The 25279-nt window shown below is 38.4% G+C and overlaps 2 protein-coding genes across 3 annotated transcripts in view; one reads left to right on the top strand and one right to left on the bottom strand.

Annotated features, from left to right (window-relative positions):
* CDC20B (cell division cycle 20B) overlaps positions 1 to 9021 on the bottom strand; it is a 35498-nt gene extending 26477 nt beyond the window's left edge. The window contains 4 exon segments of the mRNA XM_027863368.1: positions 973 to 977; positions 5551 to 5790; positions 8420 to 8480; positions 8852 to 9021. Of these exon segments, the coding sequence (XP_027719169.1) occupies positions 973 to 977; positions 5551 to 5790; positions 8420 to 8480; positions 8852 to 9021 (476 nt within the window).
* A 9854-nt stretch (positions 9022 to 18875) lies between these two features.
* Positions 18876 to 25063, top strand: GPX8 (glutathione peroxidase 8 (putative)). 2 transcript variants are annotated; one of them, XM_027863549.1, is made up of 3 exons: positions 18894 to 19153; positions 19853 to 20114; positions 24391 to 25063. In XM_027863549.1, exons 1-3 carry the CDS (start codon positions 18950 to 18952, stop codon positions 24552 to 24554), a joined length of 630 nt encoding a protein of 209 aa, XP_027719350.1. In that variant the 5' UTR covers positions 18894 to 18949; the 3' UTR covers positions 24555 to 25063. The 2 variants fall into 2 exon arrangements, with proteins under 2 accessions (XP_027719351.1, XP_027719350.1); XM_027863550.1 differs by lacking the exon at positions 19853 to 20114 and having other exon boundaries at positions 18876 to 19153; positions 24391 to 24555.
* The last annotated feature ends 216 nt before the right edge of the window (positions 25064 to 25279 follow it).

The following is a 25279-nucleotide window of genomic DNA, read 5'->3' as shown; positions in this document are numbered from 1 at the left end:
ACAGGGTCCCCACCCCTGTGCATTGACTTTATGGAAAGATACAAATAAGAGTGGCTCAGAATGGGGTAGCTAGGTGGAGCAGTAGATAGAGCACCGGCTCTGCAGTCCTGAGTTCAAATGCGGCCTCAGACACTTGACACTAGCTATGTGACCCAGGGCAAGTCACTTAACCCCAATGCCTAGCCAAAAAAAAAAAAAAATGTGGATTGTAAGCTGCACTGATGGAGATAATACCCATACTGATGAGGTCACAGATCCCTCAGACCTAAGTTAGAGTAATGTATAAATGAAGTGTCTTAAAATTGTTATTGTTCATTTCCATTTTTCTTTCAAAATTGATAAAACGCTATGCCTGTTTCCTCTCCCAAATATTTCACTGCACCTAAAGAATTATACATCTCTAAATTTATAATTCTTGCTCCTTGACTTGCTATCAGTTTAATAAAAATGCTCCTTGGGGGCAGAGCCAAGATGGTGGAGGGAAAGCAGTGACTGTCTTGAACTCTCTCCCAAAGCCCTCCAAATACCTAAAAAAATGGCTCTAAACAAATTCTAAAGCAGCAGAACCCACAAAAATGATAGAGTGAAACAAATTTCCAGCCAAAGACAGCCTGAATGGTTGATCAGAAAGGTATATCGCCCTGGGCTGGGAGAGGAGCCAAGTGCAGCATGGGTGCACAGGCCGCAGCGACCCTGGAGCAGGCCTCAGAGGACTGAATCACGGGCAGCTGTAGCGGTTTCCAGACTTCTCTACTGCTGAATGCCAAAGACAACGTGGAAGGTCAGTGGGAAAAGTCTGTGACTGTGGTGAGAGAGGAGCTAGGTCTCAGCCTCAAGTCCCAAGCGTGCCCTGGGGGCAGCGACTGTTTCCTGAGCTTCCAGCCCACAGACTGAGGGGGAATCAAGTGGCTTATCAGATGGGGATTGCAAGGATCTCTTTGCCAGTGCTGAGGCAGGAATCTTTTGCTTTACCTGTGCTTGGAACTGGGTCACAGTTCTGAGGGGCGGTCCTGGGGCTAGGAGGAGTGCTGATGTGGTGGAGCTTGTTGTGGTGGTGGAGAGGAAACACCTCGCCCCTTATCATACCACATTGGAAGAACTGAAAATTTACAGGTCCCTCGAAGTACCTCTGAAAACAGCTGTGCAAACCCCCGAAGCTTGGGACAGTACACTCTTCACATCGGAAGCAGACTTTTACCTTAACAAAGAGTTTAAAACTCAAGTAATTGGCCGGGATCATGAGTAAGCAGTGCAAAAAGAGTCAGACTATATTATCTTACTTTGGTGACAAAGAACATCAAAACATACAACTAGAAGAAGACAACAAAGCCAAAGCTCCTACATCCAAAGCCTCCAAGAAAAATATGAATCAATCCCACGCCTTGGAAGAGCTCAAAAGGGATTTTGAGAAGCAAGTAAGAGAAGTAGAGGAAAAACTGAGAGTGATGCAAGAAAATCATGAAAACCAAGTCAACAGCTTGCTAAAGGAGACCCAAAAAAATACTGAAGAAAATAACACCTTAACAAATAGCCTAACCCAAGTAGCAAAAGAGGTCCAAAAAGCCAATGAGGAGAAGAATGCCCTAAAAAGCAAAATTGGCCAAATGGAAAAGGAAATCCAAAAGATTACTGAAGAAAATACTTCCTTAAAAATCAGAATAGAGCAATTGGAAGCTAGTGACTTTATGAGAAATCAAGACACTGTAAAACAAATCCAAAAGAATGAAAAATTAGAAAACAATGTGAAATATCTCATTGGAAAAACAACTGACCTGGAAAATAGATCCAGGAGAGAGAATTTAAAAATTATTGGACTATCTGAAAGCTATGATCAAAAAAAGAGCCTAGACATCATCTTTCAAGAAATTATCCAGGAAAACTGCCCTGATATTTTAGAACCCGAGGGCAAAATAGAAATGGAAAGAATCCACCCATCTCCTCCTGAAAGAGATACCCAAAGGAAAACTCCTAGGAATATTGTAGCCAAATTCCAGAGTTCCCAGGTCAAGGAGAAAATATTAAAAGCAGCCAGAAAGAAACAATTCAAGTATTGTGGAAACACAATCAGGATAACACAAGATTTAGCTGCTTCTACATTAAGGGACCGCAGGGCATGGAATATAATATTCCAGAGAACAAAGGAGATAGGATTACAACCAAGAATCACCTACCCAGCAAAACTGAGTATAATCCTGTAGGGGAAAAAATGGTCATTCAGTGAAATAGAGGACTTTCAAGCATTCTTGATGAAAAAACCAGAGCTGAATAGAAAATTTGATTTTCAAATACAAGACTCGAGTGGAACATGAAGAAGTAAACAGAAAAGAGAAAATCATAAGAGACTTATTAAGGTTGAACTGTTTACATTCCTGCATGGAAAGATGATATTTGTAACTCATGAGACCTTTGTCAGTATTAGGGTAGTTAGAGGGGAAAAAATTATATGTACAGATATATAGATATAGATAGATAGAGGGCACAGGGTGAGTTGAAAATGAAGGGGTCATATCTGGAGAATAAAATTAAGGGGTGAGAGAGGAATATACTAGGAGAAGGAGAAAGGGAGAGGTAGAATGGGGTAAATTATCCTACAAAAAAAAAAACAGAAAAGAAAAGGCTCTTACAATGGAGGGGAAAAGGGGGAAGGTGAGAGAGAATGAGTGAATCTTATTCTCATAGAATTTGACTTAAGGAGGGAATAACATACACACTCAATTGGGTGTGGAAATCTGTCTTACCCTACAGGAAAATAGGGGGGGAGGGGACAAGAGGGTAGGGGAATGATAGAGAGGAGGGCAGATTGGGAAAGGGAGTAATCAGAAGCAAATATTTCTGAGGAGGGACAGGGTCAAAAGAAAGAATAGAACAAATGGGGGGGGGACAGGATAGGATTAAGGGCCTGTCTACTATGGAAGTGTTTTACATAACTGCACACGTATAACCTATATTGAGTTGCTTGCCTTTTCAATGAGGGTGAGTGGGGAAGGATGAAGGGAGAAAATTTGGAACCCAAAGTTTTAAAAACACATGTTTTAAAAAATATTTTCACATGCAACTGGGAAATAAGAAATACAGGAAATGGGGTATAGAAGTCTATCCTGCCCTACAGGAAAATTGAAGGGAAAGGGGATAAAAGAAGTGGGGGAGAGATAGAAGGAAAGACAGACTAGGGGGTGGGTATTTAGAATGCATGCCATCTTGGGGCAGGGGGAGGGGTGAGATGGGGAGAAAATTTGGAACTCAAAATCTTGTGGAAGTAAATGTTGAAAACAAAAAAATAAATAAAAAATACCAAATTAAAAAAAATAAAAATAAAAAAATAAAAATGCTCCTTAAATTTCTACAAACACAACAAGGAGGGCCTTAACCTCCATTATTATATGGAATTTGTTTATATTATTACTGGACCTCTGGAGTCTCTGGGGCCACTTGATACTTTTTCTAAGTTCATAATAGTTGTTTGGAGGTAATCAGTTATGCAAATCATAACCCAAGCTCCCATTTAGTGTAATATCCTCTACTACTAGACAATCTGGTAGTCAACGATCCAATAGCAAAAATATTTAATAAAGACATAAAAGCAATGTAGGTCCCCACCAGTGGGCTTTTGTGGTTGGGGCCAGTGTCCAGGGGCTGGCTGACACTACTATGATTTTGGAGAAATAAGTACTTGCAGAAAATGGTGTTTCTAGTTTTGGCAGCCAGAAAGTTTGCCAACTAAGACTTTCTGTTGCTAGATGAGGAAGGGTCAGAGAAAGGCTCACTCCCCTCTCATCACTATCATCACAGTTTCTATCTCTTTAGGGGTTGGAGGTTGCAAAGAATTTCTTACATCTTGTGAAATGTACAGCAACCTCATGAGAATTTATAAATCAAGAAAGTGCTATAGGTATAGCATATATGGATTTCATCAAGACATTTGACAAGAGTGTTTTATGATATCCTTGTAAAAGATGAAGAGACACGAGATAGATGGGGTGCTTCCTTTCAGTAAGGGCATACTTCCTGAAAACAGTTGTCCTCCCCACCTGCAGCCCCATCCATCCCTCCCCTGCCCTGAACTAACATACCAAAGAATCCCATTCCAGTCATACCCCTCTCCTGGTGCCCATATTCCTCTCCTGCCATGCCACCATTATTATAATTGATCAGAACAAATGGTCCATATCATACTGCCAGGCCCCTGCCATGGAGTATGCCAGGAACCAGCATCAAGATCAGAAGGATTTGCAGTGTGTTCCATCTTTCCAACAGCAGAGTTGGGTTTCTATCTGTCCTCCCCACTCAACTCAATTTCCCTCAGATGCTCAAATTCCTAGTTATGTCTGTTTAGACTTAAAGGTCACTGAGCCTTGTTAGCAATGGTTGGAGCCTATGTACTGGGTGAACATTGAAATTCCTGCTTCAGGAGAAGGGAAAAAGAAAAACAATGATCAAAATGAATTAAAGTCCAGGATTCACATTTATTTAGACATCTGGACAGAAAAAAATTAAAAGGAGTTTAGAAAGTTTTCAAAGCATTGTTCGAGAAGAAGTTCATGCTTTTAAGATCCAATAGGTTGATACTAGAATTCATGCCTCACAAAATTGGGCACAGCCCCCCTTAAAGAAGTGCCTATTTCCAAGCCCTGCCTAATGTAAGTTCATAAGCCTATTCTTTCTTCCCCTTTTCATCCATCTCTTGGCTCTGCTTTCTTTCTTTCCTCTGCTCTTACAATCTATATTTTTTTTCTTTTCTTTCTATTTCTTTCTCCCTCCTCTTTTTCTCTAACCTCATTTTCTACTTTTTTTCCTCTTCTTTCTCAGAATCATCTCTCTCTCTCTCTCTCTCTCCTCCCTTTATTCTCTTCTCTAGATTGCAGGGTACCCCTCAAAAATTTGCTCCTTCTCACTCTTCTGACTGGTTACAATCTTTTGAGGAAGGATGGTGGGGTGAGGGTCCCTGGCTAAGTACTCAGGGCTCCTAGACTGTCCTCTCTCCACATGTGGGACCTATGATGGGAACTTTGCTTAGGACAGGGACAACTTGAATTTTATTTCAGCCATGATGTATAAAACTTTCCAGTTACTTTCTTCCCTCACCCCCATCCCAAGAAATTATAGGTAAACTAGAAATTAGACACCTGATTATCCCAACATCAATGATTTTCCTTAGCCACCAAGGACCAGCAAATGAACCTCTTGCCAGAATAATAAAAACAATTTTCAAAATAAATTGAAAGCATCTCTTTAAAAGGTCATAGTGATTTATAAGAAATCATATATCAAAGTAAGCCTAAAAGAAGTTTTCAAGTCAAATTATATTCTACTTGCACACTAAGCTTCTATTCTTTGGAAATTTCTGATTCTTCAGAAGGGAAAGAGAAACCCAGATGGGTAAATACAAAATAAACAATTCATATTTCTATAGTTTGAATGGAGCAGAAATAGCATTAAATGGGGAGGGAGGGAGACACTTTGGAACTTAAAATGTAACAAAAAATTTAATTTAATTTAAAAAATGAAATATCGTTAAATTCAGAGTCACAAGACATGTCTTAATAGAATCACGGATTTCTTACCAAGAATCATGGTCACTTCCTCCTGTGTTCTCTCCACCTCTGATCCAGAAGCATCAATCTGATCATCTAGAGAATGGTCCTCCTGAAAAGGCTGAGCTGCACAATTTCCAGTGGAGACCTGCTGCCCTCTTGTGGCTATTGGGCTACTAGCAACAGGCATCTCAGCCATCTGTCTCTTCACGATATTGCTTTTAAAGTTAGAATATGTAGTTTCAACTACATTCGATGCCTGTTTATTGAACAACATAACAACAAGAGTTGTGACCTATGGTTGCCAAAATAAGTAAAAATTAAATATTTTTAAAAGAAGGCTCAGTTTGTCTGACACAACATAGATTAATTAATTCTAAATTACCAGAATTCAAATAAGCCTCATAGCACTTTATTATTTCTAGGGACCTAAGTTTAAATTGTAGGAATCTCAGTAAAATTTTTCAAGGCGTCCTTCTTTAGCCAAACATTTTCCCAAACACTTTTACCATACATCCTTAAGGGATTCCTCTCCTACCCCCTTGCAAGGGACACAAAGTATTCAAGGAGCAGTTTTTGTTGGTAATTCAACCCGATGTGTATTATTATATTTATTGAAAATTGTCTGTTGTGCTGAAAACATAGGTTCTTTATGTAACAGTAATAATACAAGACATGTACCAGCTCTTTTTTAAAAACTACAGTGTGCCAACTTACTACATTATCATGAGGTTCTGGAAATAATAATTTGAGACCCATAAATTATACTAAAATTATGGCAAAGAATAGAAAATAAAATAGTTTCCATTTTTTAAGTGAGGGAAAAGCAGGAGGCCCACAGGTGTTACACATGGCTCATGTTTTGGAACTTTTTGAATGTTAATCAGTTGTGCTAACTTTTTTTTCCTTTCTAAAGAAATACTATTTGTCATATACGATAGAGGGAGAAGGGGAAGGATATGTGGGATAACTACAATAATATAAGAAACAGAAAATATCAATAAGTGGCTCAGTGGAGGGAGTGCCAGACCTGGAGTCAGGAAGCCTCATCTTCCTGAGTTCAAATCTGGCCTCAGACACTTACTAGATGTGTGACCATGGACAAGTCATTTAATCCTCTTTGCCTTAGTTCCTCATCTATAAAATGAGCTGGAGAAGGAAATGGCAAACTACTCCAGTATCTCTGCCAAGAAAACCCTAAATGGGATCATGAAGAGTCTGAAAAGACTAAGCAATAACAACAACAACAAAAGAAGAAGAAAAAGGAGTCTATAGGACTGGGGTAGTTTTTTTCTTTAATGTTCTCAATGAATTTCACGGTAAATGCCATACACCCATTGAAACAAAATCCAGGTTCCATATCCTAATGCTGCTGTCACTGCCTCCATCTGTTGCCCTAAAGGTGACTGATGGAGATAAAAGATAATAAATAAAGACTCAATGACTTTAAGGAGAGTCAAGAAAATTGACTCCTCTTTTGTCTCCATATTGCCCACCAAGGAGAATGATCTTCAAAGTGGAAAGGATTTTTAAAAATCAGGAAATAAATGAAGCCCAAAATAATATAGGAAATAATTGGAAACAACTAACCCCTTAAAATGAATTTAAGTGCTGAGCCTGTCCCAAAATATTTTGCAAGAGTTCCAGTGAGATAACTGAGTACTTGTGTTTAAATATAGATCTCCTTCATTACCTCAAAACAGCAAAATAATAACAACAACACCAAACAAAATTAAGAAGCACCCAAAAATGAAGGGGAAAAGAAAACCTCACAAACAAAAATCCACGGGACAAAAAATCAGAGACTGAAGAAATATGTAATTAAACAAACAAACAAAAAATCCTGATGATATTGAAAGAAATATTAAGGAAAAAAAGATTGTTAGAAGAAATCTCAGAGGGGAATAATACTGTCCTAATCACAACCAGACCCATAAGTTAGATTCAAAATGCAAGAACTGGAGTGGTTAAGAAGTTTAATAAAAGAATTAAAGAAAAAGATAAGGAGCAAAATCTTAAACAAAAATTAAAAAAAACCAACAAGGTAATCAATAGTTCAGAACAGATCGTGAAAAACCAATGGATCCTGACAATGAGAATGGCAGGCAGAAGGCAAAAATACAGAGATGCAACAAGAAATATTAAAGCAATTTCATTAGACAGCAAAATTTGAAGAATGCTTAACCAAAGTAATTGATCTTGAAGATAGAAATTAACAAGAAAAAATGATTAAACAAAGAATCTGAATGTCATAGCTTAGGAATCATACAAAAAATGTCCTGATAGTATAGAATTAGAGAACAAAATGGAAATCAACAGAATCCATAGGATGCTGGAAGAGAGGAGTCAAATTAACTCACCCAGGGATATAACCACAAAGGTTTAGAGTAAAGGAAAGGGCTTTGAAAGTTTCCAGGAGGAAAATGTTCACTTATCAGGGACACTAGTTCAAATAATTAAGACTGTTCTTTGATGAAGGGCAGCTAGGTGGTGCAGTGGATAGAGTGCCCAGCCTATAATTAGGAAGACTCATCTTCCTGAGTTCAAGTCTGGCCTCAGACACTTACTAGCTATGTGACCTTGGGCAAGTCACTTAACACTGTTTGTCTCAGTTTCTCAATTTGTAAATTTAGATATATAAATTAGCTAGAGAAGAAAATGGCAAACTACTCCCGTATATTTGCCAATAAAATCCCAAATAGAGTCACAAAGATTCAGACAAGACTGAAAAATGACTAAACAACAACATTCTTTGATGAAAAGAAATAAAAGACTAGAATAGTATTATACTCCACAAAGTAAAGGAAAATAGCTTGCACCCTAGAATAACTTATCCTCTGGACCTGAGCACATGTGAAAGAAAATAGACCTTTGGCAAGATGGCTTACTTTCACCTTCCTCTTGAGAAAGCCAGAGTTAAGCAGAGTTTTGGACAATAGACAAAGAAAGCTTAAAGACAAACACTTACACATAGAATGAAAAGGCCAGGTGGCCTAAGTCTCATTGTTTACATGGTACAAAAAGGAGATAATCTACTGAAAGTATTTAGAAGTCCTACTTCATCTAAGGATACTTGGCGGAACAAAGAGAGAATAGGCTCTGATGATCAGACAGAAGTACCCCAGAGAAAGGAAAGAGGGGAAGAGGGAGATGAAGTGATTAACATTTCTTGAAATCAAGGTGTCATCCAAGCAATGAGAGGAGGGGATTAGGGAAAAGGAGTATCAAGAACCATACTCTTACCTGGACTAAGAAAGAAAAATGTAAAGGATAAAAATTTGTTTTTTAAAATGCATCAGGCTGGGCATGGTAACCCCCACCTGTAATCCCCGCTCCTGGTGGAAGCTGCAGCAGGGCTTAAGTTGATTGGGTGTCCTGGGTAAGTCTGGTACCACTGCGGTGAGACCCCAATGAATGGAACACCACCAGGCTCTGACTTAGGAGGTACAGATGGGCTCAGGTCAGATACACAGCAAGGCAAAGCTTCCATGCCGATCAGCAGGTGGACAGGGCCTGTGAGTGCTCTTGCACTTCTAGCCTGGAAAAGATCCTAGGGAGGCCCTGTCCTCATGGAAAAACAAGCAAACAAGATTTCAGTAAAAGCAGAGTTAAGGGATCTGAAACTGTGTGGGGCAAAAGAGATGTGTGTCTGTGTCTAAGAGTGAAGATTAAGATGCAACGGCTTCAACTGAGACAAGCAACAGGTGATGAGGGATGAATAGGATGTTTGGAAACTACAGATCCCTATGAGTAAAGATGAATAAAGAGCACAACCCAAACAAAAAAGTTAACTTGGTCTTACACTATATTAATGTGAGAGAAGGTCTAGAACCACTGCACAGTGTACACTGCTGGGGTCAGATCATATCTGGAGGATTATGTTCCATTCTGGTGTACCATTTTAGCATGGACATTGGCAAGCGTGTCTAGAGGAGAGCAGGCAAAACATGAGGAACTCGTGAGGAGGGTCAAATGAAGAAATTGCCTGAAAAAGAGAGAGTTTGTGGAGAAGTGGTCATGATAGCTGTTTTCAACTATTTCATTAGCCTTCATGTAGAAGATAGAATGGTTCTGTTTAGTGGCCCCCAAGGACAGAGCCAGGATCATTGGATGAAAGTTGCAGAATCCCAGCTTGATATAAGGGAAAACATCCTGTCAAAAAGTTCAGTGGACTGCTTCAGGATAGTCTGTATTTCTCTTCACTGGAGGAGTTGAAGCTCAATAAACACTTGTTGGAGATATTATAGAAAGGATTCCTGTTCAGGTTCAGATTGCATTAGATGGCCCTTAGAGCTAGAAGGGCCCTTCAAGTCCAAAGCCCAAAGAGGAAAGGGACTTGCCCAAGGCTACAGAAGTAATACGCAGAAGAGTCCAATTCTGTGGCTCTGTGATGGGCTGTCTTGCAAAGTAGTGCATTCTGTCACAGGAGGTGTTTAAGCAGAGGCTACATTAGTCACAACATAATTTTGCAACCTGTAATGTTTAGTCTTGGTTGCATTTGACGTCTGTCTTATTTAACTTTGCAAAGAGAGCCTAGGTGAGGGTCAAAATTATTTGGATTAACAGCTCAAATTGATTTGAAAAGGCTGCTCAGCTTCTCACTTCACTTGTACATTGTGAGAGGGCCCCAAGGGACATGCCTTCTCACTAGATTATACCATTTCATTCTGCAGTGTTTTTACCCTTTGGATCCAGGATCCCCCTTGGAGGAAATGCCTATCGCGTAGTTTGGAATGACTCAAGTATTTATTAATAGAGAGGAAGAGGAAGATGAGAAAAATAAGACAAAGAAGGGAAAAAGGATGGATGGCTTGATACCCTAAGCAAATCTGTTTGGCTTGTTTACCTTTAAAGTTCATGTTACATTGACACTAAATCGGGAGGAATTTGGAGCACACTGGCCAAAAAATAAATAGAAAGGAACCTAGAGAAAGGGTAAAAATAAGGTCAGGAAATAACAAAATGAAACAACTGGGAAAATAGAAACAAATATATCTGGTGATAAATAATCTGGCACATGTATTCAATGGGTGGGGGAAAAACCTGGAAATGCCAGGAAAGGCAAAGGAGTGATGCTAAAGTCTTTCTAGAACCACTAGAGTATACTGTGGAGATAAAATTAACAGAGATGATGCAATACATTTTCAACCATCGCCTCCCATTTGGCCCACCATTCAAAAATAGTGAATAGAACTGGAAGGGAATGTTGATGATTTGTTATGATGGAATTCATCTAGTACGTTGTTCATAAAAATGTTTAATAACCATCATTACTGCTAATACATCTCTCTCTGTGTCTCTGTCTGTCTGTCTGTCTCTCTCTCTCTCTAAGTAACACAATTAGGTAAATGTTTGAATAAAAGTCAATAAATCAGCTCCATAGGTGGTAAAGAGATTAAATGGACTGTTGGAAAGAGTATAATTGGGTCTCTGAACTTTCTCTTGGCCCCTCTCGCTATAAGAAGTTTTAAACTTAATATCACAATATCATTTTAAGTTCAAGTGAGAAGACCAAAGTGTCTCAAGTACATTTTAAACTAAAATATGAAGGTTGAAATGAGCAATACTATCACATAGTTTTCCCTCCTAAGCAAAACATTTCATCTTCATTTACAAGTTGTTGACTTTGCTACATACATCATCCAATGACAACTCATATGATTTTTGCCTTTACAGCATTGCTAAAAATCTATCCTTTCCCTCTACACTTAAACTACTACCCTATTAGTATCCATCTTGAGTTGATGCCAGTATTGTTCCTCCTCCTCCATGCTTTTGACTGTTCACCTTAGGGGTCCCTACAGTGATTTCCCGTAACACTAGAGTTCAGAATCCCACCTTCTGTTTCAACAGACTACTCCATTATACCCCCATCTGCCATATTTCCTCCTACTGCCCTCTCCACTGCTCTCAGGAAAATTTGCCTATAGTAAAATTTACCAATTAATTATAAACCAACATATATTGATTGTTCTCTCCTGATCCTCTTCTTCTCTCTCCTTTGCTAACTTATTGGTCCATTCCTGTTCTTTCTGTCACTCAATTGTGGGCAATCTATTCAAAGGCTATATCCATGTCTCTCTTTTCTTTTCTCACTGAACTTTCTTCCTTGGGAATCACATCTACTCCCAAGGTTTCAATTTCACTACCATATTCCCAAATATTTATCTCTACCCAGACTTCATCTCTCAGCTTCAGTCCAGAAATTCCAGTTATCAATTGGATGGACATCTCCACCTTTGTATCCTGCTGATACCTCAAGCTCAACATGATAAAAAAAAATTAACTCTTCATGCTTCACCATTGCATCATAGATCTAGAATCAGAAGAAATTTCAGAGGCCATCTGGTCTAGTTCTCTCTTTTTGCAAATAAGGATACTGAGGTCTATCATCCTCCCAGTCCATCAGGCTCAAAACATGAATTATATTAGATTCTTCCCTCTCCTCCACCATTCACATCCGATCAATTGCTAAGTCCTGTTTATTCTACTTCTGCAATACTTCTAACATTCTAAATTATTTGGCTGCTGTATCATGCTATTGCCTCATTGAGTTTGCAATTCATTAAAGTCCCAAGATTTTTTTATGCAAACTGTTCTCATCCATGATTCCTCAGACATAGACTGAGGAATTTTGAGGAAATTCTGAGGTTATTTCTTTAACCCATAAGTGAGACTTCACACTTATTACATTAAATTTCATTTTATTGGATTTGGCCCATCTGTCAAAATTCTGATTTAGTGATCCAGTATTTAAATTCTCCATCCCAGCCTCATGCCATCAATAAATTTGATAAGTATGACACTATGTTTTCCTCCAAATCACTGAATTAAAGTCACAGATGATGAAAGCCATTGATAAAAACATACTATTCAAGATCACCCTCTAAGTTGGCATTAATTTGTTAATTATTATTGAGTACAGCCATTCAAACAATTCCAAATCCAACTAACTTTACTATCATATAGCCTACAAAGATATATTTATATCACTATATCTTATACACTTGGAAAAAAGAATACTATGAAATGCTTTGCTCAAACCAAAGTATATTATGTCTATAGAAATCCATGGTCTACCAATCTAGTAATCCTGACAAAAAGTTAAAATGATATTCAACATATTCCTGATAAAGTCATACTGACTCTTACTTATCATTTATTCACTTTCTAAGAACTCAAAAACCTTCTCTATAACATTTCATTCTAGAATTTTGCCCAGAATCAAAACTAAGTTGACAAGTCTTTAGTATAAATAATCCACTTCTCCTGTTATTCATAATTTAAGACACATGCACAATTTTTTTCAACACGCTGGCATGTAATATATCCAACCCTAATGACTTGAAAATTCATTGAGGGCATCTAGGTACACTCTTAATATCGTCTTACTTTTCTGAGATTTCAATTCCCTGTTAACCATCTTTATTTTACCCTTCCCAGGCAAAAAGGTTGTTCTCTTTGGTAGAAAAAAAAAAAACAAAAGCAAAATAAGATTTTGGTAGTTGAGTCTCATTAGAATCATTTGTATTTATGTCATCCCAGTTCTGACTTTGAGAGTATTCCATTATTACTCTTTGGCCTTGTAGAATTTTTCACCATGAGATCCTACCTATGAACTATCTGAATTCTTTAAAATATACTATCCCTAAATCTAGGGTGAGCAGCTAGATAGTGCAGTGGATAAAGTGCCAGTCCAGGAGTCAGGCAGATTCATCCTCCTGAGTTCAAATCTGGCCTCAAACACCTACTAGCTGTGTGACGCTGGGCAAGTCACTTAACCCCATTGCCTAGCCAAAAACAAAAAAACAAAAAAACATATCTTTGCTTGTAGCAAAGAAAAGATTCTAGCAGTTGTCCAGGGAGTTGAAGTCAACTAACACCACTGTGTTTTGATGCCACATACCAGGTTTATTATCTACCTCCCAAATTTATCTACCATTTCCTTCTTCAGGCCCAGTATATCACTTTTACGACACTATCCTATTTCTCTCTATATTTACCCTCATCTAATTGCTTTTTATAATGCTTCCTCTCTCTAGTTCTCAGATTTCTCTATATAAACATAATTTCTTGATATATTTATCCAATCTGCCACTTTTGAATAGTCAAATTCCAGTCACAAGTTACATTTTAGTGCCACTTATTATTAACAATACCTATGAGGTCAGATTTACCTCCTTAAGTCAATATTTCTATTTTACCTTGTTTATCACCAATGCTCTGTATTTTGTGTTTATGTATAGACAGCTAAGGTCATGAGTTCTCATTAGGGAATGGCTAAACAGTACATGAATATAATGAAATATAAATGCTCCATATGAAATAATGGATATCAAGAATTTGAAGTATGAGAAGACTTGTATTAATTGGTTCAGTGGGAAGCAAGCAGAACCAAGAAAACAATATATACAGTGACTACAACAATGTACATAGAAAGAACAAAAAAATGGGGGGGGTGGATTTTAATGACCAAGTTTGGCTCCAGAGAAGAGATAAGAAAATTAACCCCTCCTATTTTTGCAAATATAGGGGACAATGGATATGGAACATGGAATATACTGTCAGACAGTTTATATGTTATTAGTTTTGCTGGCCTACTTTTTTCTTTTTCACTCTTTATTACGAGGAATGGCTCACTGGGTATAATAACTGGGAAGAATATATCCGGAAATTAAGGTGTTATAAAAACGAGATATCAATGAAAATGTTAAATTATAAAAAACAAGGAAAAATAGAATTTGACCCCACTTGAATCATAAGAAGTGGGTAACTGTCATTAGGCTCTCCATCACATGTCAGATGCATTTCCTAGGAAGACAGTATTCTACCTTGTTCACATCTGGTCATTCTTGGGCTATCTTGGTATCCCTCAGTGAGAGTTACCCACCACCACAACTTATCTCTTCTCCCTCTGATCAGTATGGATGATCTTCCTTCCAATGGCACACTCACACAGTGCTCTTTGGCCACTGAGCTTTTATTCACACTATCCTTCATGCCTACATCAGACTCTCACTGTCATTTCTGCCTACTGAAATTCTCCATCTCCAAGACCCAACCCAGGTGTTACTTTTTCTGTGATGCCTTCCTTGATTCACACATCCAAAAGTAATCCCTTTCTTCTTTGACTTTCTGGACCCTCTAACTTGCATTAAATTTATCCATGTACTTTTCATACCCCCTTACAAGATTTTAAGTAATTAGAGGGAAAAGATCTTTGTTTTTAATTTTTGTAACCAGAGCCTAGCACAGTACCTCGAACACAGCCGATGCAAAATAAATTTTCATTGAGTTAAATGTAATGGGATTTGTGTATGTAACAAAATGATGTCATCTAGATGTGGATTATAAACACTAATACTTTGAGAAGCTGAGATAAAGGGCTAAAGCCACTTATTACGGTACAGAAGTTACATGGAACACATACATTTTGTACTTAGATATTTTTCTTTTTGTTCCTTCCTCTAGTTTGTGTATTTGGTTTATCTCTATGTTTGAAAAAAGTGAATTAAGATTTGTTATAAAACTTTGGCTTCAGTAGATCTGTGATCTCATCAATTTGGATGATTCTGCCAAAGTACAGATTGGAACACACCCACAACTTTCATCTTGTGTGGCTCTTGTCCATATTCTCCCATGACTCCTCCATAGAGGATCCAACCAATGTGCCAGAGGTCTTCCTCTAGGTCCCTCAGCATTCTGTGGGTACCAGGTCTTGGGCTACCCATCTATAAACCCTCAATTCTAGCTATGTGACTGGCCTTCTCCCATTTCCAATAACACTTTTCTTGGATTTTTTTATGTCATTTCTAATATACAAGACTTTGTTGGTAATATGATGCAATTTATTTATTCCCATCATATTTCCCTCCATTGCCTTTTGGATGACCTGCAATTTCAATTCTGAAGAATAAGTGTTACCTGATTCCTAGCTATATAGCATTTCTAGAAAAATAATGGTTTTAAAAAGATGGATTTTTGTTTCGGAGAGCAACTTGAGATAATTGGCAGCACTGTGCACTTTCTAAAACAAAACCTAATCAACTCTTCTCCTCCCATTCAGTTCTGATCCCCAGTTATTGTCCATCTTCAGTGTCAGTCCAAAAGAGATAATAAGTGGACTGGATCCCTGAGCTATCAATTCAATTGTATGTTATAGCCTATGGGTGAGGGGCGGGGAATCTGTGGCTTCAAAGGCCACTCTAGGTCCTCAAGTGCGGCCCTTTGACTGCATCCAAACTTTACAGAATAAATCCCCTTAATAAAAGGATTTGTTCTGTAAAACTTGGATTCAGACAAAAGGCTGCACCCAAGGACCTAGAAGGCCACATGTGGCCTCCAGTCCACAGGCTCCCCACTCCTGGCTAGATTACATATTCTTCAACCACTTGTTTTTTTCCTGTATGGATTGTTAGACCAATCTCTTTGGGGAATTGTGGATCTCATTAGGGCAGCTTTATAATATTCTAGAATGTGAAGCAATTAATGCACAATGATCTGTAAGCAGTAGTATCTGGAGGACCTCACCTTCTACAAGAATTTCCTCCTCCTTTTGTATGTTTTCCATGACAGCAGCAAATATCTTTAGTGAGCATATTGTATAGATCTCCTTTAAATTCTTCACTTCATATTGATCATCAGAAGACACAAAATAAAATGTGAGCTATGTCTTTTGGTCCCCAGGCCAACACAATATGCTGAATTTGCCATGGGGATCTCTCAGTAATAGTCTCTACTGTTTGTTTTGCCCCAAACCATCATCTACTATGGGACCAGCAGAATCTGGTTCATATCTTAAAGGCACTTAGCTCCACCTGAAAGAACTCAAAATAACAAATGTAGGAAAAATTAATTTGACTTGACAAAACAATGCAAAGGACTTAAGTACAAGTTCCATGACAAAGAAAACTCTTCTTCCCTTTCCAGAGGACTGCCTGGAGGATTCATCTTACTTCTTGACCTATAAGGTTCACACAACACATGCCATTGAAGGGACAGGTTGGAGTCATTCCTCAGAAAGTATTCATCATCATTCCTGCCCGTTAGGGCTGGATCTGTGGACTTAGGCGAGTCAGATGCAGCCTATGGGCTTTTTTCCCAGTCTAAATCATACTGCACAATTAGGTCTCCTATCTTCTCTTGCTGAGGTTCCTCTTCCTATGCATCTTTTTGGTTCTGGCTCTTACATACACTGTGGAACAGAGGTTCCTAACCTGTTTTGTGCCATGGACCCATTGGGCAGCCTGGTGAAATCTCTGCATTGATCTCTTCTCAGAATAACATCTTTATAAAATAAAATACATAGCATTTAAAAGGAAGCCAGTTACTTTAATAATTTTATCTCCACAATGGGCCTACAAAAGCTGTAGTTTAAGTCTCACCTACCCAGCAAAGATCCAATATAGGATGAGATCTGAAATTCTCATCATTAGAGGTTTGTTCCGTTTTCAAAATCCAAATTTTCTTAGAAGGAGTACCATATACATCTACTAATGACAGTGTTTATGCTGTCATCAGAAATCCACATACCAGTCACTTGCAAAGTGCTAAGGAAGTAGGGCACGGACTGGCACTTCTTGATTCAGAGAAGGGGAAAGATGTCAAGAATGCAGCGCTCAGGTTCCAATGGCCCAGAGCTACTGAATACAATATTAAAATGTAATTGGGAAATATTTAACAAAACACACAATGTAACATGAGTAATGTTAATTTTTAAGTCCTTTTTTCAGAGCTATATTTCAGGAAATCAAAAATGAAAACTGTGCAGGGCAAAAAGAAAATCATCTCAGCTTTTTGAAGAGAAAAAGGAGGAGGAGAAGGAGGAAGGCGAAAGAGGAAAAGAAGCCAGTAATCTTGCCCTTTGTCTGGACTCTGGAGGAGAGAGCAAGGCTGAAAACTTTGTACATGATCTCATGTACGTGCCTCACAGGAGTCCAAGTCAAGATATCACCCTGGTGATGTCATTGGTCCTTTTCAAGAACGAAGGACAAACAACAAACAACAATGTTAATGCGTGCTTTTCTAAGTCAATATACTGTTTGAGCTTGACACCACTGATCTAGAGTGGGGAATGCTCCCCGAAAAAGGCAGGCCCAAGGAAGTGGCCCTGGCGAACAAGACAACAGCAATGAGGACACTACTGTCTTCATTAGTATCATGAGATGAAGGGGGTAGGGTTGGCAGGGGGAGGGCAATAAAATAGGGAAGAAATACTGGACGGGATGGTACAACCCAAAGGCAAATATATGTGCCTTTCAAAATTCTACCTAGTCTCGAGGATTATTTAGACAGTTTAGTAGTAGCTACTCAGTAAATATTTGTCTCATTCCTCATTTACATACATAGGGGTGGTCCTCCCCTGCTCAGCTCTAATTGCCCCCTGAACCACATTAAAATATCTGTACATCGCATGCAGCCTGTTACCTTACCTAGGCAGGTCACAAGTAAAACATGAGTTCGAGACTGTCATAATGTCTTTGGCTGTCCTGAGCTCTCATTCTCTCTCCGCTCCACCCCATAAAGCGGCAGCTTGTTTCCTACAAACCTTGGTAAGGAGAAACATAGAACTGAAACAGGCACAAAACTTTCCCCAAAAAGATCCGATTACCTGTTCAATTCCTGATGATCACATCAGTCTCTTTTACGATAAGCACAGACTAAGAAGATCCTAGTCATTTTTCTCTTTTCTAATTAAATGTTTATATTTTTCCAGTTACATGTAAAAACAATTCTAACATGTTTTAAAATTTTTTGAGTTCCGAATTCTCTCCCCCCTCCTTGAGAAGGCAAGCAATTTGTTACATATAATAGCCTTTTTTTATTCATTTATTTCTTCACACAGCTGTCTAGAAAATGTTTGGGGTTTTTGCATCAGCATCCTGGCTTCCCTATCTCAAATTCTAAGGATCTTATCCAGTCTACATGACACGGCTGTGCCCAACAGACCCCTCCACTATTCAGGACGTCACTTTCCTCTCCCCTGAATACAGGAGGGGAGCGCCCTGGCTGAGCTTTAAGGGCCCGGTCGGCTCCTCATCCTACAACCCCAGGCATCAGAAGTAACCCGGGGACCTTAGAGCGCTGTCTTTCGAGCTGCTGCAGCGCCATCTGCTGGCCAAATGTTTCCTGACACCTTCTAAGGACGAGAGGAACAATTAAAAGTTAGTTGCTCATTCCAGATTTTTGTCCCCATTGAAGCCCGCAGCCCTTCGGGGCCCTCGGCCCTCTCAGCAGCCTCCTTCCGTGCCCTCCGGCCTGAGAGAGGCTCCAGCCTCTTTGGGCTCTTCCATGAAGGCCGGCGCTGGCCCTGCAGGCCGAGGCTGAGGCTGCCCGGGTGTCGGGTTTCGAGTTTCAGCTCCTCCTCCGGCTCCAGGCCTGCGGAGCCCGCCCCGCAGCCCGCCCCGGAGCCCTGCAAAATGGAGCCTCTCGCCGCGAATCCATTAAAATGCTCCGTCCCCAAGGCCAGGCTGATCGCTGTTCTGTTGTCTATGGTTCTGTGCTCCGTAACCTTGTTCCTGCTGCAGCTGAGATACCTGAAGCCTAAAATCAAAGACTTTTATTCTTTTGAAGTGAAGGATTCAAGGGGAAAGACTGTTTCTTTGGAAAAGTACAGAGGCAAAGTAAGTTGCATCTTCCGATTTTCATTTCTATGCGTTTCCGAATACTCTCTCCTTATATCCTCTTTGCAGAATCAACATGTTAACTTTATATCCTGTAATAATAACTTTTGGTTAGAAGAGATTGATGGATTTAGTTACTACTATCCCCTTCACATAGGTCTTAAGGCGTTACCCCAGGGGTAACTATTAGTACACGTCACTTAACTCCTAAAGGAAGCAAGATTTGAAATAACATCACAAGCCAAATGAAGTTTGGTTCTTTTTTCATTTTCTAAAAACTAAAAGAAGGCTTTTGTTTGTGTTAATACTTTGGATCATTTAGAGATTAACTGGGGTGGGGGGTAGGGGTGGGGATGGGGATGGAGAGGTGGGTGGAGATGGAGATAGGAATATATGACTTGTTAATAATAAAGTTATTACATGAAAATGACGATACAATGAAAAGAACATTTTTACTTCCATCACTAAAGCTTTAATGTTTCTACTTTTTGCTTTTCCAGTGTTTCTTGATGTCAGTGATATGCCATTAAGCTTTTAGCACTATGTTGTTTTATAAATATTTACTTAGAAATATAATATAACCAAAGAGGAACTGCTTTGTCCGATGTAGTCCCCGAAATTGTTTTTATTCTTTGGATTTGCAGTTTTTATGAAAATCTGTGTTTCACTCTCTGGTTGGACTTTCTCTCTTTCCCGGAGGCATCACTGATTGTAAACGTGGCCAGTAACTGCCAGCACACAGACAGAAATTACTTAGCGCTGCAGGAGCTGCACCGAGAGTTTGGATCGTTCCACTTCAACGTCTTGGCCTTCCCGTGCAATCAGTTTGGAGAATCCGAGCCCCGCCCCAGTCACGAAATAGAAGCTTTTGTCAAATCAAACTATGGAGTAACCTTCCCCATTTTCCACAAGATTAAGATTCTAGGATCTGAAGGAGAACCTGCATTTAGATTTCTTATTGGTAAATATCATCCTCGCTTGTGTTATGTTTTCTAATTGCCTTTCATTTTTGAGATTAAACCCCTCTGCTCCCAGACCTTAATTTTCTGTTTTTCATTTCAGAAATGTTTCATTAACAAAGTCTTACAAAACAATCATCTCATCTTATGTGCTTTGCAAACCGTAAAAGCACTTTGTAAACAGTAAAGCGCTATGTAAATGTGAGTTGATATTATTATACTTAAATATTTTAAGTATCCTTGACTTCATTTATATGATTACTCTGTTGACAAATGTAGGTGCTTCCACACATTAGTAGATAGTATTTATGAATTACCATGGTCTCTTACATTCACCACCTAACCTCCAAACTTAGCTCTGCTTGTCCTCAGACAAACAAAAACAGAGTTCATCCTCAACTTGGTAGCTCCTTTACAATTTGTATAGCTATTGGCAAAGCTTTTTTTTATGAAATACACTTATTTCATGAAAGTTCTTACCTTGCAAATTGTTATTAGCATAATTTCACAAAGCATTTATTCAGCACAGGGTCACCTTCACACCATGGTGAAGCATTGAAGAAAGACTTTAGTGGGGGATTGTTATTATTAACAACAATTCTTAGCAAGTTTTGTTTCCCCAAAATTAGTACTTCATTTTCTTTGGTAGTACAAGATCTGATCCAATGTAAATTATAATTTAATTCAGAAGCATTGCTATGGCTATGCAACACATTTCATGAAAGATTTCATCTTGCAAAAATTCTTATTAGCATAACTTCATAAAGCATAATAGGGAAATATATCATTGTTCTATTTACATACCTCTAAATAATGTTGATGAAAAAGGACACTTGTTGATAATTTTCCTACCAGCTATGAAAGACTGTTTCAAGGCTACTTCGAGTTTGGCTATGTTTAAAAGCTTGCTAGATTCAAAGTAAAATAGCTTTCATGCTTAAATTACCCAGTCTTGTATCATAACATTTTCACTATGGATCCTTGTGACTTTAAGCACCACTGATCCATGTTATGAGCAAAGCAAAAGTTCTCTAACCCTATTCCATGGCCACGTAAGACCTATCCCTTTTAATGACATCATATGAAGCATCTGGGAGAACTTCTTATGTAAGACCTGGCATCCTAAAAAGCAAACATAATGACTATCTGGCAGTGTAGACAAGAGAACCAGTGTGAGCACTATTATTAAATTATTAGTAGTAGCCCTCAAAATATATGTGCACAATGTCTACTCAAATAAATAGGAATTGCCCCAATTCAATAAGCATTTTTTTTTCCTGCCAGCACTTACTACCAGTGAGGCACTGTTGCTAACTGCTAAGGATTCATTGACAAAAATGAAAGTTTCTGCCCTCTGCCCTGCTTACATTCTTCGGGAGAGAGACCAATTAGGAGGCTACCGCAGTAGTCCAGGCAAGGGGCCATGCCATGTATACCTCAACAAATTTAGCATCTATTGAGTTTTTATTCCATGCAAAGCACTAGTAGACACTTCAGGAGATATAAAGATGAACCACAAATTATCCTTGCTTTCAAGAAACTGTCAAACTATTGACGGCCATCTCTTTGATACTATCTTCTGTTAACACTGTGCTCCCATGCTAGTCCTTCCAGTCCTCTAATCATTTCTTCCATGTCTCTTTTGCTGGCTCCTTACCCTCCTTCTATCCCCAAAACTTGGACTTCCACTGATGATCTCCTGCATTCCCTAAGCTTGTTATCAGCTCCCCATAGATGCCTCTCAAGTCTCTAATTTTTCACTTACTCCTAGACATTTCCCATCTGGATATGCTACCAGTACCTCAAACTCAACAAATATAAAACTAAAGACTCATCCCTTTGCTCCCAAAACCTACAGCTCCTTTTACCTTCCTCATTTTAAATTGAGGATACCACTACCCCCCCTAGTCATATCACCTCCCAAGTGAAGAAGTGTAATCAACATCCTAACTGGCCTAATTCTAGTGTCTCCCCATTCAATTTTCCAATCACCGTGCCTTCCCTGACAGCTCACCCTGTTTGTGTCATTCTCTTGACTCCTTAGCTAGGCATCCAGAGCTCTCCACAGCCGGTCTCCAGCCTCCCTTGCTGTCCTTGTCTTCACAAACGCTATATTCTAACCAGACTGCCCTGTTCATTTTCCCCTCTTCTTGCCCTGCTCTCTCCTTTATCATCTGAAATAGATGCTTTCCCCTAACCTTTGCCTGTGAAAATCCTTCAGGCCCAGCTTAGGCACTACTTCTTGCAGGAAGTTTTCCCAAATTCTCCCTGCTGGAAGTGATTTCTCCCTCTACACATCTCTCATTGCATCTTCTTAGACCTCTCCTTGTACTCACTATATTCTAATTTGTATTATAGTTATTTATGTATGACTTCTATCCTCTTCAAGATTATGAGCTCTTGAAGTACATTGATTGTGTGATGTCCAATTTTATCTGGTATCATTGGTGCCAGCATAGGGCCTAGCACATAATACAAGTTCGTTAAATTGAAACTGAATTAAATATAATAGAAAACTAAAGGTGTTAAGCACTAAGAGGTTTAAACAAAGAATTATTGAAGCACAGAAGAGAAAAAGATTACATCTGGCTTGGGGTATCAGGGCATGCTTCATAAAGGAGGCAGAATTTGAACTAGACCTCTAAGAGTAGATAGAATTCCAATAACTAACTATTCTAGGTCAAGGGAAGTGGGTAAACAAAGACTCAGAGTTAAACAAATATAGGATATCTTTGAGGAATGATGGAATAGCTCAGGTGCATGAGGAGAAGTATTAAGACTTGGAACAGTAGATTGGGGCTACATCGCAGTGCAGTAGAATGGATTTTATTCCATAGGTAATGGGGAACCATTGAAATCAGGGAAATATATCCCAGAAAGATTAATCTGGCCTCAGTTTGTAGGCTATATTCAATGGAGGAGAGATAGGTAATAAGTGAGAATGGCAATGGAAAGGAGGAAATAAATGTAAGAGATCTTTAATTATGAACCACTGCTGACTTTATCGATAATTTCCAGTTTGTTTTTTACTATATCCTTGTAACAGTCTAAGTCTAATATTCATTTTTATATTTGCAGCTCAATAACCTCTATTTATAACCCAAATCTTAGAATCCTCTATTTTTCATGTCAGAATTACAGTACTATCTTTTTCTCTGTTATTATTCAAGTAGTTTCTGAAATTCCATTGTTCCAAAAGTCTTTGCCTCAAAGAATTTAAAAACTTGTATTGATTCAAGGTTTGCTTTGAAGTCAAGCAAAGTTCTGGGAGCAAATAAGTATAAAAATTTCAAATGCAAATGAGAATTGGATCGTTTTAAAATTTTGAGCAAGATAGACCTAGATAAAGCAGCACCTTAAGTCTGAGCTCCTTGCGTAGTGAAAAGATTTTTGCCACAAGCTGTCGTATTATGCTTTGAAACCTTTTCCATCATGGAAATTTTTCCATTCCACAAGCTACTTTTAAGCTAGGCTATCTGAAATAATGTGTTCTTTTATTTATGCAATTTTTATTTTCTAGTTAGAAATGTTTCTTTATATGTTGCATCTCCCCTAAGTTAGTCAATTAGGTGGGCCCAAATGATATTCATCCATAAATTTAAATTGAACACCAAATGACTTGAAATAAATGGCATTAACAGACAAGAATTCCTTTCCTACCTTAACAAAGAGCCAACCTTTTAAAAAAATTCATTGCATACATGTATTTCTTCAGTCTTTGTGGCTACTGTATTCTTTAATATTCCAAGTAACTATATATCAAATATACAAATTAAGCCACAAATTATTAGTGACCTAGTTAACAGCATCATTTTATCCATTAAAATGAAATAACTGAACAAGATAAAAAAGTTTCTATTTAAATGTATTTTTCCAAAATTAACTGTTTCATTTCACCTCCTAGCATATCTATAGAAAATCAATAGTACATCAAGATCTGGACATTTCAACTTTTTCCTAAAAGAGTTTGACTAACATTATTACAGACTCGGAGCCTGATTTCTAAGTCCTCATTTAGGCAATATTTAGTTATTAGGGCTCTTAGCCTCTTCTAACTATCCTGTATTTACTTGTCTTACATCCCTCAGGAGAATGTAAACTCCTTAGAGGGAAGCTGTTTTTCATTTTTGTCCTTGTATTCACAGTACTCAGCACAGTGTCTTACACACAGGTTTGTTGAGGTGAAATTAATTCAGTGGAGATTTTGCCCGAAATTAAGTTGGAGATTTTGGTTTACACTGAAATTATGTTAATTTGTCTACTGATATTTTTTTTTAGATTCATCTAAGAAGGAGCCAAGGTGGAATTTTTGGAAATATCTCGTCAATCCTGAGGGTAAAGTTGTGAAATTCTGGAGACCTGACGAATCCTTGGAAGCCATCAGACCAGATGTAGCAGCTTTGGTTAGACAAATCATCATTAAAAAGAAAGAAGACCTTTGAAAATGTCATTAAGCATGTGAATCTAATGCAGCAATGAGAGCATCACAATGTCTAAATGTCATTTTGGTCACATTTTAATCATTCCAATAATTCTGGGATCCAATTAAATATGGTCCAGAAGGATGGCATCTCTTAAATAAGTGCCTAGAATGTTCCTCTCTCTCCCTGCCCATCCTCCCAAAAAGAGATTATTCAGGCTGGTGATAAAGTCAAAATTAAATATACCAAGAACTCATCAAAAACAGTGAAAATTCAAAGTACTTCATCACCAAAACTCACTACTGTCCATTTAACAAACATGAAACTTTTTGATGCTTGTGATTGATGGCTTAAATACCAACTACCCCAGAACACTACATAAGGACAACTAAATTTGAATGACATAATAACTAAAAATTTTGTATGATCAATATTAGCAGAAAAGGGGTAGTGGAGATATTGCAGGGCATAAGATAAATGTGCAATCTTATGCATATTCAGATTTGTAAATAAAATTTTTATAAGTAGAACTCCTCTGACATCTTTTGTTTAGTCACTTCTGACTCTTTGTGACCCCATTTGGGGTTTTCTTGGCAAAGATATTAGAGTGGTTTGTCATTTCTTTCTCCAGCTCATTTTATGGATAAGGAAACTGAGGCTAACAGGGTTAAGTGAAAGCCCAGGATCGCACAGCTAGTAAATGTCTGAGGCCAAATTTGAACCCAGGAAGATGAGTCTTCCCTTGC

This window comes from Vombatus ursinus, unplaced genomic scaffold (genome assembly GCF_900497805.2).
Source record: "Vombatus ursinus unplaced genomic scaffold, bare-nosed wombat genome assembly UNPS02014772.1, whole genome shotgun sequence".
Classification (NCBI taxonomy): domain Eukaryota; kingdom Metazoa; phylum Chordata; class Mammalia; order Diprotodontia; family Vombatidae; genus Vombatus; species Vombatus ursinus.
This window is presented reverse-complemented; position numbering and strand designations above follow the sequence as displayed.